Raw genomic sequence first — 14,309 nt, 5'->3', positions numbered from 1 at the left:
TATCTGTTGGATATACCCTTGGTTAGCATGAGCATATTCTCAAACTCCTGTAGTACTGCTTGGATTTCCTTAAGCTTGGTTGGAGACAGCTTCAATGACAGGACTACCCATCCACTGAGGTATCAGCAGGTGTTTCACTGAGAAGGTATACCACCAGATTCTCCTCTGATTCCTCCATAACCAAATACAGTTTTGAGCACCATTGTATCTGTGCCATGATAGGGCCTCTTCAAGTTAACATGGTACAGTTTATGTTTCTGTCTGCTTACCACAATGCAATTAACACTGGTAACCTTTGCCATACTAGTGATAGAACCTTCCCATGTTGCGTGCAGCTTATGTTACTGAACATGAATAAGCACCATTACCATTTCTCAGTCTATATATTCTCATGGTCATACCAGTGACCTTATGCTGCTGTAGTACTTGTGATAACTAATACTTGTGCCAATCCTATGAGCTGCCTATGCCTGGTTCAGAAATTTAGGACATACTCTAAAAATGACTGACAGTTACCCATCCAGTCATCACAAATTAAGTTAAGAGGGCCCCTGTATGTGAGCATAAAGTAGGTCAAATTGTGAAAAAAATTCTCTTGGGTAACTTCCCTGCATGCAAAAAAGAAAAAAGTGATGGAGGATACTTGTCTCGCTCTGCTTAAAATTGTCTGTAAATGCTTTCAGCTTAGTCTTAAGACCAGAGTTAAACCTTTCCATTAAATGATTTGTTTCTGGATGAGAAGCAGTATTTTTAACTGCTTTGCTCCACTTTGCTTCCATAAATCTCACCATGCCTGACATAAAGTTATCATCTGTGTATATCAGTATTTACTGGAGAAATTCCACTCTTCTGAAGAATATTGTATCATTATTTATCGCCACCCCAGTGTGCCTAGTAACATAATCTGCCACCTCCAAACATACCTCCTATCTGTGGTAATCCAGGTGTAATAATGCCCACAATGTCCATGGCTGCCCTTTGGGATTTTTCTTCATTACCAAAGTCACCAAAGCAGCTTTAACTTTGTTTCTAGCTATGCTTCCCTTTTTGTTACACATACATATTGCAGTATCCTCTCATGCCATTTCCAGTACATGGCCAGTAGAAGGTTTGCATAAGCCACCTATTTTGTATGCATCATGGTGCTATGGTTTGAGAAATGAATATCAGGAGGTATGGCAGGAAGTGTCTATTAATTATTTCTCTAAACCCCTTCAGGAGTCAGTTCTTTATACAAACTCCCCTATCCTTGGGAGTCAGGAGCCTCCTTGGGGGGGATCTGACGGGTATCTGTGCGTCTCATTTTTTTTTTTTTTTGTGACTTTGATTCCCTAGTGACAACATATCATCCAGAACTCTAAAAAAATCATAAGGACCCTCTAACTAATGTTTAGTGAAGATGACAAGCTTAGAAACATTTTAAAGAACCCCCACTACTGTCATTTAAACAACTAGCAAATCTAAAGATTCTTCTTTGCCACCTTAACTGGACTAATGTCTATATCTAAATGCTATGTTTTTTAACTGTATAATGCAAATAATACTTAATGTGGAGCTTTTCTCCCCGGGCCTCCGCTGAAATGGACCTGTGTCCAGTCGGACTCTCCCGGTCAACAAATGTAAATAAATAAATAATAATAAACAATTCTTATGAGAAACACACAAAACAGAACAGAGTCCAAAATGGCACAAAACCATGCAGTCATCCAAGGTGGAAAACATGACAGATGATTTGTATTGCTTTCCAATCTAACTTCACAGAAGTTTCAGTGCACAGGGTTCCTTCACATACACTTCTAAAAATGTGGTTTATCTAGTCAAATGTAGCAATTTCCAGAAATAGGTTATAAAGTAGACAGGCAAAACTAAGATGGATGCCCACAGCCACACAGCTGCATGGAATTTAATGCAATACTGATTTTTAAAAGTCTGTATTGCATTTGTGTTCAAACCTGAGCAGTGTAGTGCTTAGTGTGTGGTCTAAACTGTTGGAACTGCTTGCTAATGCTTTGAAAGTAAAAAAAAAAAAAAAAAGTCTTTTTTTTTTTTTTTTTTTTTTTACTAAAATGTGAGCACTGTAGGGCTGTATGCAGGCAGGGTATAAACTGTAGCAACTGTTTAGTACATTTGTAGAAAGCAGTTTGCTAGAGTTTAAAAAGATTTTTTTTTGTAAGACTAAAACATGAATGCTGCAGCGCTCCATGCAGGCAAGGTAGAAGCTGTAGCAAACAGTTTGCTACAGTCTATTAGAAATAATAATTATTATTATTTTTCAAATGTGTTGAAGGAGAGTTGGGTCAGGGCTCGTAGATCTAACTGTAATAAGCTGATTACATGCAATGTAGCTTTTGGCTTATTAAAGTGAAGAGTGAGGTGCTTTTTATTTGCTCTTCACAAGAACTGAAGGGGTGGGGCACTAGTTCATTGTACTGGCACAGGGCGCTGGTTGAACTGTATCTATATCATTTAATTGAAACTCACTTTGGCGAACGTCTTTTCGTCGACACCTTTTAATCAAACTCTCAAATCAGCAAACAGACTTTTCATCAAAGATTTTCCCAGGGCTAACCAGTGGTTGGCTACCATGTGGAATTTGCCCTGGTCTCACTGTAGTGTGGTCTCGGAGTTGGCATATTTATATATTTAGTTGGAGGATGGGAGTTTGCCCCCCACCTTGATAGGTTTTACAATTTTTTTTTCCACATTCGCTAAGGTGGCCTACCATTGGTTTACCCTGGGAAACAGTTCAATGAAAAGTCTGTTCACTGATTTGAGAGTTCATTTAAAAGTTGTTCAATGAAGGGAGGTTTGACAAAGTGAGTTTCCATTAAATTATATAGACCTGGTTAAACCAACTGCACATCTGCATGCAAAAATAACTGACAAGCCAGTGGCAGCACGTTTCCAGTTCTGATTATTCTGTATCAGATGTCAGTTGCTTCTTCAATGACATTCCCATATACTTTTGGAAAGAAGAACAATGCTTTTGTTTACTGGGAAAGTCTGTCTGAGAACTGAAATGCTCATTTTCAAGGAATAACATGGAGATTAGACTAATTTAGTTTTTGGTCTGACAGTCTGTAGTCTGGTAATGGTTATTGGTTTTATGTACACTATAGGACTACAGCACTTAAAGAACTTTCCTTCTGAACAGCTGATAGTGGACACAGATGAGTGCATTGAAGGGTAATAAATGTTTCTGATTCTAGTAATGATGATTGTATCTTGAACTCTTAACTGCTGACTGTCTCTGAAAGTTGAGTAACTATAACATTACTAAGTTTTGAGTTATGTTTTTATACATGAAAAGAGAGAAGTTATTATAACATAAGGTAACATTCAAGTCAAATACACACACACACACACACACACACACACACACACACACACACGCACACATGCACACACATACACACGTGCACATTTTCATGTGGTACCTTATGTACGAAGGTCTTTGAAAATATATTATGCATAGTTCCAGTGAATTCCATTTATTCTTAACTGGTTCCCTGGCTGTAACTCAGGCTAGCCACTTACATTTTTATTTTCCAAATCTATGTTTATTTAATTACTATATCCAGACTATAAAAATCATTGATCCTTTTCTAATATTCAAGAAAAGAGTATGGGGGCCCAGAATGTGTGCCAAATAACCATTTATAGAAATGAAGTTTAGAACTAGCCAGTGGTGTAATGGTTATGCCAACCTGCACTGGTTTTCATTCTCTTAGAAATCAACTTATTTTGCATGACTCACACACCATATGGGATGGAAGCTGGCACATTAGACCACCTAATCTTTGACTAAATAAACATTTTGTTCCTTATCTTTATAGTACAGTTGCCAGAAATGCAAATAATTTTTGCGCAGTTGTGTTAATCCTTCTCTTTCCCTATTCCATAGAATACTAATACCCTTTTACATTAATTTTTACACTGATGTATTTGCTAAAGCGGAGAAAATGTTTAAAAATACAGTCATAAATTCAGTGTATTTGTATGCTAATTATGTAGCAGATGCAGTACGTTTTCATTGCACTTATGCTTCTGGTATTTATACCACTTCTGTTAGTATATAGACAAAGCAAGATTTTCTGCTGTCAGTCACAGTGACTGTCTGCTGAGGTTGCAGTCCACCAACATCCAGTCTAGTGTTTTCTCCCAGAAATACATGAATGCTGGGAAGAAGTGGTCATCTTCAGTAACTGATTGTCATGCTAGAAGACTACAGTCTTAAGCTTCACCACAAAATAAGGGGCTATGTTTTATTCAGTGCCAGTGGAGCAAACGGTATATTCTTTCCTTTGGTGCAGAAGGCTGTGGGTTCTATTCCTGCAACAAGGAGATTGATTGCTGACATTGCATAGGGGGTGCTATACTCTTAAGGGTGTCATCCTTTGGATGAGGCATTAAACTTAAGACCATATCTGCCTGGGTTGGTGGTAGATCAAGTGGATGTAAAAGATCCCACAACACCTATTGAAAAGAGTAGGAGTAGCTCAAGTAGATGTAAAACCTATTGGAAAGAATAGAGGAAGTTCCTCGATGGCCTGCTCAGATTTAACCTAGTAGTAAAAATACCACATCAGGTCTCCCCTGAAAAGAGGCTGCTAGCCTACCAGGGCTAACCTGGTCAACAAAGGATAAATAAATATAATCAATAACCACAGTAAATTTCTGGCCATATAGATAAACTTGCAGCTTTTGGAAATTCCCTTATTATGGCCAGGCATTCCTAAGCCAAAACTGCTATGTGTTTCTCCTTCTCATCAACTTTGTACTAAGATACAGCAAGTGAAGTTTTGCTCCTTGTGGAGGCAAATGTCTGAGTATAACCTCTTGACAACAGTCTTAAGCATCTACCTGTGCTCTAAATTATTTATTGTAATCAGGACTTGACAGTGCAATTGGTCCACTGGGCCTGAAGCCACCTGAACACTCTCCTTAATAAAATATCTGAATAAGTAAATATAAAGTTGCTGTAATATGCTTATTTCTCAGATACACAGCCACCTGCCATTTGGTTTTAGGAGCGGAACATACCTGGATGGTTTCTTCCTGCACAGGTTCTGTCTTCTATTATCTACCCTGTTCCCAGAATAAAAGTCTGTTGTCATTCTCTCTCAGGACTTAGCATTGGCTCTTGTATTTGTCTTTCTGGGTCTGTCTACCACCTTCTTAGCTTGCTGGATTTAGTCCTGCCACATCTGGCAATATCATCCATGTCTCTTGGCCCTCTCATGATGTTATCAGTTAATGCACAGAAGATTGCTGCAGCATTTTTTTTTTATTCAGGAGGACATTGTAATGATCCCATACAGTTTAAATTATGTAACCATGGCAGACTTTCCTTTTTCCTCTTCTGCCAGTTTTATGTGCCAGTGACCTTTGATAGAGAAGTAGTTCTCAGGTATTTTGACCACTCCTAATTGCTGCAGACTCAGAAGCTCACATGTGTTAGACATGAGGATAGTATCTGTTTTTCAGGGATCCACAGCTTTTGGAATTCTATCACTGCGTGAGGCTGCCATCCTTTTTAAAGACTAACACTAAAAGACAAGGACCAGAGACTGTTAGGTTCTTGGATTTTTCCACATTCAGCATCTCATCTAACTCCTCTCTCATATGCTAAAAAAAGTTTTAGCACCCTGCTTGGAACCTGTTTTATAGAGCCCTGTTTCTAGATCATGATTAAGCCTTTCCAATGCTTAATTTGATTATTTGGCAGTAGAAGATGTTATCATCATTTTTCTTGCTGGTTTTAATCGGAGTATGTGGTCAGTGGACACATTTTGCTGATAGCACTATTGCTGTTTTTATGAAATGACCAACTTATCAAGTCTGATGATTCCTCACTGGGTTGGGGCAAAAGTGCAACTCCATTTTAGTTTGATCAACTAGTCCTGTTTTGAATTGGGTAGCATACCTGCTTATTTTGGCTTTCCAGGATTAAATTCTGTAAATTCTTAAATTCAATGACTATCTCTCTCTCTTTCTCTTTATTCCCTCTCTCTGTTTATCACGTCCCCAGTGGAGCAATATTTGACTAGTCAGCCCTACCTTCTCTTTGGGCAGCATGTATCCAAGTCTGAAGGGCCATTGGCTGGTGGTCTTCTTTAATTTTCAGAAACCACTTCCACTGCAAAGAATGTTATAAGGTTTTCAGTGCCGATTGGAATATTGTTTCTTTATAACATTTCCCTATCACAAAAAATATGGACTGGAAAATCTATTTAAACCTAGTGTGTCATTTTCATTAAATCTGTAGTGTGATGGCTTCCATAGTAGAAGTGAATGTGCTTACTTGGGATCAGATGGAAGAACAAGAAATAAACTGACAATTCCAAAGTAATTTTCAGTGCTATGTTTTAATATTCTGGATAGAAAATTAACATAATATAAAATATATAAAAATATGTTCAGTTTTGTGGACATAGGCTAGGATCCATGGAGCAGAGGGATTGAGATCTGACTCTGACCCTGGTAATTCGGGTTTAATTAGCCACCACAATTCTGGAGCAGCCAGGCATGAATATAGCAATAACCCATGCCTGGGTGTGGGTAATGCTGGATTTACCCACGGTTGGCATGGTTTGGTCACGAGGGTGAAGCCCGAGTGGCCAAACAAAGCCAACCGTGGGTAAATCCAGCATTACCCACACCCAGAAGTGGGTTATTGCTATTATACAATGACATTATTTAAGAAAAAAAATAATTACTTTTCTTAAATAATGGCATTGTATAATGCCTCCTTGCTGCCCTTCCGCAGCAGACTGTCTGGTATTCTGCTGCAGTTCTGATGCACTGCACATGTGTATGCCTACGCAGTACATCAGAGCTGTGGGCAAAAGCAACGGAGAAAGCAAGATCTCTGTTGCTTTTTACTGTTTCGCTATGTTAAATGGGTTTAACATAGCGAGACAGCTTTAAAAAAAAAGCAACGGAGAAAGCAAGATCTCCGTTGCTTTTTACAAACTGTTTTGCTATGTTAAATGGGTTTACCATAGCGAGACAGCTTTAAAATAAGTAACGGAGATCTCTGTTGCTTATTTTAAAGCTGCCTCGCTATGTTAAACCCATTTAACATAGCGAGACAGGTTTAAAAAAAAAAGCAACAAAGAAAGCAAGATCTCCGTTGCTTTTTACATACTGTCTCGCTATGTTAAAGGATATTAACATAGCGAGACAGCTTTAAAAAAAGCAACAGAGATCTTTGTTGCTTTTTTTAAACCTGTCTCGCTATGTTAAACTCCTTTAACATAGCGAGACAGTGTTTTAAAAAAGACTTATACTAATAGAAAAAGTCCGGGCGACCGGATCTTTTTCCATTAGTATAAGTCGATTTACAACGTGCACGCTGACCAATCAGCATGCACGTTTTGGAATATTAATGGGGGGTCATGGTATAATGGGGAGTAATGAAGGGGTGTGGCCTGCTTTCCTCTTCTTGGGACTGGGGAGGGTTGTGTGCACTTGGGACCATACGGGGTACATGTAGTTTCTGTGGTGGAGTCTGGGGAAATCAACTTGTATTTTTCAGGGAGAAGGGGAGTTGCAGAGCTGCTAGAAGAAAGCACTATTTGCAGAATTGCGGGGATTCCTTTGCAGTCAGCCCACTGCATATACCTTCTGTGGTACTTTATTTAATGTGAGTGAGGACAGGGCAAAACTCACAAACTGCTCTTGATGGCTGTCTGAATGATGGCCCCTCCCAGTCAACACTTGCCTCAATGATGGGGAACAAATGGGTGATTGACTGGGAAGGGGTGCTGATGACCAACAAGCAATGAGGACAGAGTTTTCTGTCTAGTCACATTATGAAAAAAGCTAAATAAAGTAAGTTGTAGGAGGGATAATCTATTCATGTGCAGCTGAGACTGCATTACTCTAGTCCTAGAGAAAAATGTTTTGAATTAAACTACATAATATGTAAACTTCAGCCACATTATGTATAAAAATTCATAAAAACACAATAACTAATAATTTAATGAAATCCATTTACTGTACAGGATTGTTATTAGGATGTGACATAGGACTTGATTTAAAATGGTCTTCGAGAAAGTATGTATTCAGTGTTCATTGCTCAGTGTTCTGTGTTAAGACAAATGCAGTGACAATGTCATTGGCTGTTTAAGAAACTGCAACTGTTAAAATCCAAACTATACATATTTCCTTTAAACCAACTTTCTATCAGTCATTTCACTGTAACTAAACTCTTCTGCTCTTCATATATTCACTGGTAGTGCATTCTATAATCTATCCTCTCTGTGGTAAAAGAAAAAACACAAAAGAGGTAAAGGAGGTGTCCTTCATGTTCAGTTCATTGGTCCTTTAGATCATTACAGGAAAAGTGACAGAGAGTATCTTTTTTCAGGATATAATAAACCTTTAAACAAATGATACTTAACAAGAACTCTCCCGGGATGTTATAGTTCTGGAAGCCTCCACTAGTTTCATTTCTCATGGGGAATGGCTTATTTTGGTGTGGTTCCTATGATACCTAAACAAGGTGGTAGTGGTGTCCGACCAGCTGGTCTTGGAAGGAAACAAAGGACTGTCTTAGAAGTTTGACCAGCATGAAGGAAAATTCAATTATTTATGCAGTGCTGCTAACCTCTTCTTATCTTTTAACTCTTTAGGCAGAAGCAATTCACCCGACAAAGTCTACCACCAAAATGAAAAGCTGCAGTTATAACACTCTGCACTATATTTTAATTTTCTGATAGTTGGCATAGTTTTGCCACTGCATTTGTATTTTTTTTGACTGGAAGAACTCTGTTGAGACCTGTATGTGAGGTAGGATAGAGACTGAATAGACAAGAGCCACTATCACTGACTACTGTGGGCTTAGCTCAGGTCATTGAATAGGACACAGTGCTAGCAGCGTCATCTCCAGGCATGGGCAAGTAGGGGAAGTTAGGTCTGCATGCTCTTCTGCCCCTTACTGTTCATTGTTACTTGTTCCCTGTCATGCATTGCTTTCTTGCACTTGGAAATGAGAGACACAGGAAAGCCACACTGGAGAACAGGCTGTGGCAGGTCAGAGATGTTCTGCTCAGACTGAGGGAATTTCACTATTTATTTACTTACTTATTTATTCAGTGATTCATTTTATATATGCTTTTTCAGTTGTTTTTCACCATTCCTCCTTCTGTTCAAAGTGAATGGTAGCCTGGCATATGCCAGTTTAACCATGTAACAGAAGTTAGATAGACAGGATTGCTTGTACCCATTTTGAAGGTACTGGCACGTACAGCCATACACATAGACTGATTGGTTGACAAGTCTGATATGTCCACTGGCACATTTTCTGATGTCAGATTTGCCATGATGGACAATGTATTCAAGCCATTATAGACAGCAGGTTGAAACCATTTTGCTTCTGGGGATATGACTTTTGTATCCTGCCCCAAACAATGTGACCTAGGTGGAATATGCATCCCTTCAGCACAGTCCAAGGGAATTCCAGATGGGTTATATCGAATGATGACTGCTCAAAGTCCTGCAGGCTGTAGATGAAACCAGTATACTGTACATCTCATTAGGGAGACCCTTGTCCTGCTGGTATAACAGTATTTGGGTTGCCTCCCTCTTCCAAGTCAGAAAAGTGTATACTAGTGAATACAGCCTGGGTGACTTTCCATCTGCTACTGATGCTTATATTGTAAAGGGCTGTTAGTGAGTTAATGGGGGCAGTATGGAGCATCCTGTCTGTCATATATTGAGTTACTTGGTGCAAGTCCCAAATGTTCTCTGCGGTGATGTTCAGAAACCGCTCGACATCTAAGCACTGCATAATAAATCACCCGGTGTTCAGTGGTAGCTCCTTATAGTGAACAGACATGCCATTTACCTACTACTCCTGCATTGCCATGCTCCATTTCTACTTGAGTACCTGCCAAGACACTTACAGCCAGTGTTGACATATAGCCTGTTTAGCTGACATATTGGGTTAATTAAGGTAAATAAAAAAATATTTTGCATTCTGTCCTAGATCGTAATGCATCTAAAAATGGAGTACATGTACCCCTCCTTTTCTGTGCAAAAACTGGGAAGAAAAAAAAAACAAATGCAGTTTATTTTTAGACTGAATCGTATGACGTCAGTTTCATATGCGTGTTAATGTTTTCCTTTTTTTCTCTCTCGAATACAGAAGAAGCAAAGCCTAAGCCACGGTAAGTGCCTTTTCTTACTCCAATATCCTGCTTTGAGCTAAAAGGTTGCAGTACAGAAATCAAACCGTTAACATGCAGCTACCAAAGTTGGACACACCTATGAAACTCCCAAGCATGACAACATTTCACTGTCCTTGTCATGTCATGTATCAGAGTCTTATAGAAATGTTCAGATGTTTTATTACATTTCTTTCTTTTACAGAAAGCATATATTGAAATGTTATAGTATACTCACTACAGACATATTACATGATGAAAATATTTAACTTTTAATATAAAATCTTACCATATTTAATTGTACATATTATGGCTGAGATTTAGTAAAAAATCCCACTGTGAGTCTGAAGCACTGGTGTAAAAAGGGCTGTTTTTCTTAATCGTAAAAAATGTAATTCAGAGATAGAGTACCTACAATGGGGAAAGGCCTTGTTTTCAGGTAATTTACATGTCTCTGAATCACACGGTGTTGTTGCTAGTACTATTTAGTACTTATATGTAGTAATCACCTCTGGAGGCCCATGCATTGAGTCGGCACAAACACCCAACTCATTCACTCTTCTAGACGTCATAGCTCTCAACTGCTCCTGATTTTACAGAATGAACATGATTTTGCCTCATATTTGCATGTCCCTCATCATGGATCTATACAGTCAGTCATTAATGTCAGACATTATAGTTTCATAATTGTTATAGTTTATTTACAGCTTCTTGCTAAAAAATGGTTAACTTTTTAAATCAATTTCAAAAGTGCCCCTAGTTTGTAGTTTCTACCTCCTAGCCTTTGCTCATTACACTGAGGGGAGTTGTATAGAAGCATACCTACACACACACTCAGACATTCACATACACATATGCACACACTCTCTGACATGCATACACATACACATGCGCATGGTTACACACACACACACACACACACACACACACACACACACACACACACACACACACACACAGCTCTCAACCTTCCTTTTCTGGCATTTGAAATACTACCTTTCTTAACTCCAGTTAAGTAGACAAAATGTGGAACACTTAATAATGGCTTACTAACAAGTTAACATAGGAAGCCTACAAAATGGTTAAAATATGTTACTTTATATTTTAAAAAATTATTTTGCTGAATTAATATGATTCCATATTATTTATCATGGATATCAGTTAAAAATTCATAACACTGAATGTATGACTGAACTTTCAATATGGAACAATGAGGAACAGGGACTTTTAAGAATTGAAAATGAGAAACATTCCTCATAATGAGTTACACTTGAGAGCTATGCATGCATACAAAAACACACACTCACTATACATCAAACAAACACACTGATGGACACACTCACTCAGATACAGACCTTGTCTATATGTCCCCTAACTAATCCCCCTATTGGAACCACCCAAGCAGATACACTGTCTCTCTCACACACACATACACACACACACACACACACACACACACACACACACACACACACACACACACACACACACACACACACTGCCACGCACGTATAAAATCTCACACCCGCCTCACCACTACCTCTCAATTAAACTCCTCTACACTTACCTGCTGTGTGGTCTGTCGCATTCAGTGTAATGGGTGAATCATGGTTTGGTATCGTAGGTGATACATCTGCTCCGCATAACCAAATATATATATATATACATACACACACACACACACATATATATATGTATATGTATATATATATATATATATATATATATATATATATATATATATATATATACACACACACACACACACACACACACACACACACACTGCCACGCACATATAAAATCTCACACCTGCCTCACCACTACCTCTCAGTTAAACTCCTCTACACTTACCTGCTGTGTGGTCTGTCGCATTCAGTGTAATGGGTGAATCATGGTTTAGTATCAAAGCTGGGTGGTGCATTTACAGTGTTTTTCCCCATTTTTTCAACTGTAGTGTGACTGTAGACTAGCAATATATGAATTAATGGATAGGGGGTGCGGAGCTTCACACCTGGTGGTGCATTGTTTTTTTTCTTGTTTGTTTTTTGAGTTTTGCTGCTTTAAATGAAATGTGTTTACATAAGTTGTGTTCACTAAGTTGTGTTTGGATAACTTGAGTTTTAGATGAAATGATGTGTACTCATATATATATATATATATATATATATATATATATATATATATATATATATATATATATATATATATGGGTCGACTGAAGTTAGTTGACTCTGTCTGTGGTCAACATCTGTTTAGCTGACAAAATTTGATCAACCAAACAGATGATTGTGATATTGTAGAATTCTCGGGGTAGGGAAATATCCTCCTTCCCTGAAGGTGGCTTGCCTCCCTGCAAAAATTGATGTTTTAGTAAATATTTTTATTTTAAATTTTCCATGTTAATGTCTGCAGTGTTAGTGTTTTGTTGTCGAATTTGTCATTCAGTTTCAGTAGACACACACACACACACACACACACACACACACACACACACACACACACATACCCATATATATATATATATATATATATATATATATATATATAGAGAGAGAGAGAGAGAGATCTACATAGTCTAAGGTCACACAAACTTGGAGAAGAGGATGGAGGTGAAAAACAAAAGTAAAAATCACCCTTCTACCTCTTTTGTGACTCCACATTTTAGTCACTGTATAACCTAGGCAACACCAATGTAGAAAAACCGCAACTTGACATTGTGACCTTCCTGCTTTGGTGTTCTGAGACTCATTATTTTGGGCTGCAGCAAGAAGTAGGTTTACAAACACATATCTATAAACATACTTTTTTCATTCTTCTCAACTTTTTGAATTCTGTGTGATAACTGCTTTTCTAACTGTTGGGAATATCGTTGGTTGCCTTTTAATATTTAACCTTCTGCTGCCTTTTTTTTCCCTAGGGCGTTTCTTCCAAACATCAATGTCCCCAAGATGCCAGAAGGAGAAAGGGTTGATTTTGATGTAAGTATCAGTGTTAAATTTGCTCTGTGTATGACTCCCCAATAAGACTGTGTTCCCAATCTCTCTGTATATTACAATGTTTTTCTGTATCTTACTCATAGAAAATTGCTAAAATGTGGTTTAGAGCTGGAAATAATTTATTATTGTCCTCAAAGGATGATTAACTGTTCTGTTAAATGTTAGTTACTCAATCATACTTAAGAAAATCCAGTTTCTAGAAAATACTATTGAGTAAAAAATGAGCAGTCTCAGGAATCTCTAGCAGCATATTTTACTCTGAAATCAAGTTTTGCATATCTTCTCACATTAGTAAGGCAGTTAGTGCAGGCTGTGAGCTGTTAAACAGCTTCTTCCTTCACTCAAGATGCAGAGTTTGATTCAACAATTTCACTTTGTCTTCTGAGTGAGTCTGAGTAAGTTACTTATCTGCATGGTACTCTTGGATCACACTTGAAAAGAGATGCGTTCTGTATCCAGGATTAGATCTCTCCCTTAGGCCCATGGGATAGATTATGACTCACTCAGGATCATAAGTAGGATAAAGTAGGTATATGAAAAAAAAATAAATTAGTTATTTACATAAGATAATGAATACATTAAGTTTTTGTAGGAAGGATTACCATATTTCTATTTATTTTATTTTTAGTAACCATGTGGTAAAGAAACACAAAATACAACAGTCAAAATGCAGATGGTGCTAGCAAACGGTTCCTCCAGCAACAAATCTAAGTTAAAAAGTAGGTAATTAAACAGTTTAATAAAATAACAGTCAGGTACCATGTGAGTGTTTTCGTGGCCCAGGCCACTTCATCAGACATCATAGGAATACTGCTCTACAGGATTTATACTTAGTGCTACAATCAATTATACAATTAATTATGCAAATCATCCTCCTTTGAACAGATTTAAAGCCACACAGTAATAAATAAAAACCATGACATGAAAAGCAAATCAGTCCTTTCATATCTACACACTACCCTATAAAAACATTCCTACATGTCCCATAAAAAATACATCCATGATGTTGACATACACATACGCTCCATATACATTCATATTCATAGAGCATATAAAAATAAATAAATGGTAATAACTATCTCAAATACATATATAAAACATATAAAAAATGCACAAGTAAAAAATAACTGTCGAATGC

At 37.8% G+C, this 14,309-nt stretch overlaps 1 protein-coding gene across 7 annotated transcripts in view; it reads left to right on the top strand.

Annotated features, from left to right (window-relative positions):
- Positions 1 to 14,309, top strand: part of LOC122815712 (troponin T, slow skeletal muscle-like) — a 361,457-nt gene that overhangs the window by 180,608 nt on the left and 166,540 nt on the right. For all 7 annotated transcript variants that reach the window (XM_044088451.1, XM_044088450.1, XM_044088449.1 and 4 more), the window contains 2 exons: positions 10,154 to 10,175; positions 13,093 to 13,153. In XM_044088451.1, the coding sequence (XP_043944386.1) occupies positions 10,154 to 10,175; positions 13,093 to 13,153 (83 nt within the window). The remainder of the gene's footprint in view (positions 1 to 10,153; positions 10,176 to 13,092; positions 13,154 to 14,309) is intronic.

This window comes from Protopterus annectens, chromosome 11.part0, assembly GCF_019279795.1.
Source record: "Protopterus annectens isolate FY-2018-M chromosome 11.part0, PAN1.0, whole genome shotgun sequence".
In the NCBI taxonomy this organism is placed as follows: Eukaryota; Metazoa; Chordata; order Ceratodontiformes; family Protopteridae; genus Protopterus; species Protopterus annectens.
Note: the sequence above shows the minus strand (reverse complement) of the source record. Positions and strands in the feature narration are given on the sequence as shown.